Below are 4,309 nucleotides of genomic sequence, written 5' to 3'. Positions count from 1 at the left end.
ATCTTACTGACTTCAGTCAGGTGAAGGCTTTGCTCTAAGATCCTGTCTTACAGAACTGCTCATGGGGCTGATTTTATTGAGCACAGGCAGGATTTGGTGTATTGAAGTTTAATGCTTGTGAGAGTTGATTTGTGCCTGTAGTCTGCAATAGCTTGAAAATGATTTTCAGCACAGTGCTGTTTTTGAAAACAGTAAAATTCAGCAGTGCACAAGAATGATTAATCATCTCGTGTGTGAAAATGGCACTGCTAGGAGGACAGAAAACTGGGGGTTAGGTTACTTGTTCTTTAGAAGGAAATAAGGAGCTTTGTGTCTCAACACAAAACTTGCCTTGCCCACCAGGTTTCTCAGCAACAAGTCCCTCCTCAAGAGCCACCAAGAGCACCCCCCGCGCCTGAAATGAAGCCTGAGAACAAGGCAGCCCCACCGCCCGAACCTGAGGCACCGTCAACGTATATCCCAATTCAGGTCACCCACCAAGAACCAGATCCTAAACTACCACCCCAGAAGCCTCCAGCCATGGCAGAGAAAGCTGAGAAAAAGGCTCCTCCCCCTGCCAAGGTTGCTCCCCCACAGGAAAGGCCTCCTCCTGAAGAAGCGCCGCCGCCGCCGAAGACGATGGAAACGGGAGAACCTCCAAAGCATCCTGGTGTTTTGAAAGTGGAAGCAATCCTGGAGAAAGTACAAATGCTTGAGCAGGCAGTCAACTCCTTTGAAGGCAAGAAAACTGACAAAAAATACTTGATGATTGAAGAGTATTTGACCAAAGAGTTGCTAGCCCTAGACTCAGTGGACCCTGAGGGTCGTGCGGATGTGCGCCAGGCCAGGAGAGATGGTGTAAGGAAGGTCCAGACCATTTTGGAAAAACTTGAACAGAAAGCAGAAGATGTCCCAGAACCTGTTGATGGACTTCAGCCAAATTGTCCAGAGCCTAAGCCACCACAGGAAATCATGGAGATTGAACCTGTGGTAGTCAAGAGTAAGGGAGATACCAGTAATAAAAATGCTAAAGAGGAAACCAAAATGGAAAGACATCAGCCTGAAACTAAGGAAGAAGTGTTTACCAATCTGGCTACTACGACAAACACATCTAATAACCCAACTGAACCATAGCCATGTGCTGAAATCCAAATCTCTCAGACTTTAGAACTTAAAGTGTGTTTAAGTGAATTTTAAGTTGCATGCATTTCCGGAGCTCTTTTCAACTGGTTTTAATCAACGTAGCAGCTTGGGACACAGTAAACACTTTGTGGGGAAAGGAGGGAGCTAGAAAGAACGTAATGCATTTATGCTTTATTCTTACACTATGTAAAAGACATGTTTCAAAAATAAACCCTGTACATTAATCGCTTTTAGATCAGCTGAGTGGGGAAAAAACCAGACTACTTCAGGGTTAATATTGATGCGTGTTGTTTAGGGTGTATTCTTTTGCAGGTGATTTTTGTAAAATCAGCGGCCTGCATTGTCAGAATACCAGTCCTCTTATAAGTATAGCCACTCTTAACAGTAATGTTTTTATTTTTAATGTTCACAGTTGGGCACTTTAAGTAACGATGGATAGAAAGCGTGTAAGAAACCGTAGGGATATTTATATGTGTGCAGGACTTCAATGCTATATTTTAAGAGGGAAATAAAATGATATGGAAGCCTAAATTTAGTCTTGTGATTTTATAAGGTGGAAATGTAAAGGCAGTAGTTGGATTTAAAAACGCTCTTCTAAACACAGAGATTTGTTAGAGCAGAGTTGTAGTTGAAGTCTGACAACTGTTTTCTCACCAAGACCAAAATGTGTCTTTCCTCATTCACTTCCTCCCTTTTGATGTTGTTGCTATATCCCCTCTATGGATTCAGGAAGAAATTTGGCTTAGCATTTCCCTCTCTCCCCAGGAGTCACCACGTAACAGAAATGTTTATAACATTGAGATCTGTATCTACTGCGGTTGTCTTACAGAAATTTAAAATATCTTAACTTCTTCTGCAAAGTCATGAATTGTTTATTAACACTAGTTCTGAATTTCCAGCCAGACACACTCTGTGTTTATAGGCCCAATATGATTCCTCTCATTTTGTGAACAGTTTAAGCAATACTTTGTTCTAAGTGATTAGACTTACACTTAGACAAGGGCCATAAGACATACTTCAGGTACATCCATGTCAAATAAAAGCAGAGTCAGACCAGTGCAGAAGGAGTGCAAGGGAGGAAGGGCTCCTAACCAAACTCCAGAAGTTACCCTTGATTTGCATTTGTAAAATTAACAAATCTTTTTTTAACTGTCAGCAGGTTTACAGCATAGGAGGAGAACTTCAATATACCTGCTCAAGGCAATTGATTATTTACTGAACTACACTCTGAATCATGAAAGTGGATTGGAAATTGGGTTTAAACCCATCTGAAAATCTGTTTTTTAAGAGGCAGTTTGAGAGTCATCTTTGAGAACTGTCACTCTTTATTTTAAAATAATATGTAAACTGTAGTGCATCGTGTGGTTTTGAAGTAAGTGTGACTGTGAACTGTCTGTTTAGTTGTAGGTAGAAGGGTGATGCTTCTTTTAGTTTCATTTTGATGGTCAACATCATCATGTAAGAATACACAATGTCTTGTAGCCTTTTGGCTCCCCCAGCTTTGGAGCAGCATTGTAGGCATTCTAGTGAAGAGGTGTGAAAGTTCATCTGCCTGCATGATTCCTGCATGAACTCACTTCAGTGACATATTGCTCATGCAGGATTACATTTCAGTTGAGGACACACATCCCTGACATCATGTAACAAAAATATTTAAATCAAGGAAAATCAGCTCTGGGTTGTTAGAACTGAGCTCTAAGTCTGGGAGGCACGAGGCCCTGTCTCTGTATGGTTTTGTTTAGTAGTCCACTAAAACAATCCAGATTAAAACCACCTCATTAGCTGAGGTGGCACTGTACAAATTAAGGTTATAGTCTTAAAAATGTCCTATTTACAGGAAGTTAAACAGGTGCTAGCTTTTTAAGCATGTCATCTGCTGCTAATGGAGCCTGATTCATGTTATACTATTCCATGTTAGTCACAGTAGGTGGAGTCAAATGTAATTACAACTGATGGGGTTCTTTTTAAGAAGCAAAGCTGGAGGTAGAGCTACACTCTGCCAAGTGGCACTTTAAAAGTTGGTCATTAAAGTCGGTGATACTCCTGCAGAATTAGGTACAACTCAAAATGAGTGAGGTTTCATGATCTGGCCTAATAAGGGAAAGTACATTTGGCTGCCCTGGAGCTGCTGGGCTGGGAGACTGCTGCTCTGAGTCATAGTCTCTCTTTGTTTCCTCTGTTGCTCAAGACTAAACTGTGCCCAGTCCAGCATATATGTCTTGACACATCCGCATAGCTATAAATTCTGCATAAGGGCTGGGAGGAGGGAGTAGCCAAGGAGGAAGCAGCTGAAGATTCCCACCCATTCCCTGTAAGCTCCTGACCTATTCCTTGCAGAGCCTGTTTGCTTCCTGGTGTTGGTACCGATGCTGGGGGGAGCTGGCAGAGGACAGGAAGAAGATTCTTCATTAACTTGCATTTCTGCAGTGTGGTGCTGGCTGGTCTGTGGCTTGAGCCTGGGTAACTTGGCTTTGAAACTCAGGTAGAAAGTGCTCAGGGTTTTAATGCTCACAATAAGAGTTAGGTTCCATCACATTACTTTTCACATATAGCTGTGCACAGTAAAAAGCAAATGTGCTGCTGAATACAAGATGCTCAAATACAAGGTGCAATTGCAGTAGCCATTTCAAAAAAATTGACTAAATGTCAAGCAGTTAATTTATTCAAGAGACAAACCATCCCCAAGTCAGTGAGAGGCACTGTTTCAGCTCATTTACAAGTAGCAAGAGGGATATGAAAAGCCTGTACACGGAAGCACAGTGAAAGCTTAAGCTATTTTCTGAGTGCACTATCTTGTCCAGCTTGTGATATTTTAAATGCCACTAGTGGCCTGTTCTCTATATTTAAACTCTCACAGCAGCAAGGCATTGTGTTTCCTATAAATATAGCATTTTGACTATTTATTTACACACAGCCAAATCATGCCCTGCCCTGAGGAAGGGGCAGTAGAAGTTACATTGCCCCCCCCAAGCATGCTGAGACAACTGTGCACTCTGGTGTCTGATTCCTCCCTTTTTCCAGGGGCAGGTACAAGCTCTTTATCTGGAATATGTTTTACCTCCAGCTTTCTGTTAGCTAACCTGTATTTGCAGACAAGCTGGAGAAGGAAAGGAGAACAAATCAAACTCCACCCAGAAGGCAGGAAAGCAGCAGAGCAGTGTGTAGAGGCAGGTCATGCCCCTGCACT

General features: G+C 42.2%; 1 protein-coding gene across 1 annotated transcript in view; it reads left to right on the top strand.

Moving 5' to 3' along the window:
• Window positions 1-1,649, top strand: part of BAG3 (BCL2 associated athanogene 3) — a 17,495-nt gene extending 15,846 nt beyond the window's left edge. Inside the window, exon 4 of the mRNA XM_027705633.1 lies at window positions 343-1,649. Within this exon, the coding sequence (XP_027561434.1) occupies window positions 343-1,113 (771 nt within the window). The 3' untranslated portion in view covers window positions 1,114-1,649. The remainder of the gene's footprint in view (window positions 1-342) is intronic.
• The last annotated feature ends 2,660 nt before the right edge of the window (window positions 1,650-4,309 follow it).

Source organism: Neopelma chrysocephalum, unplaced genomic scaffold, assembly GCF_003984885.1.
Source record: "Neopelma chrysocephalum unplaced genomic scaffold, ASM398488v2 Primary Assembly neopelma1_347, whole genome shotgun sequence".
Classification (NCBI taxonomy): domain Eukaryota; kingdom Metazoa; phylum Chordata; class Aves; order Passeriformes; family Pipridae; genus Neopelma; species Neopelma chrysocephalum.
The sequence above is the reverse complement of the archived record's forward strand: the minus strand, read 5'-3'. Positions and strand labels throughout refer to the sequence as shown.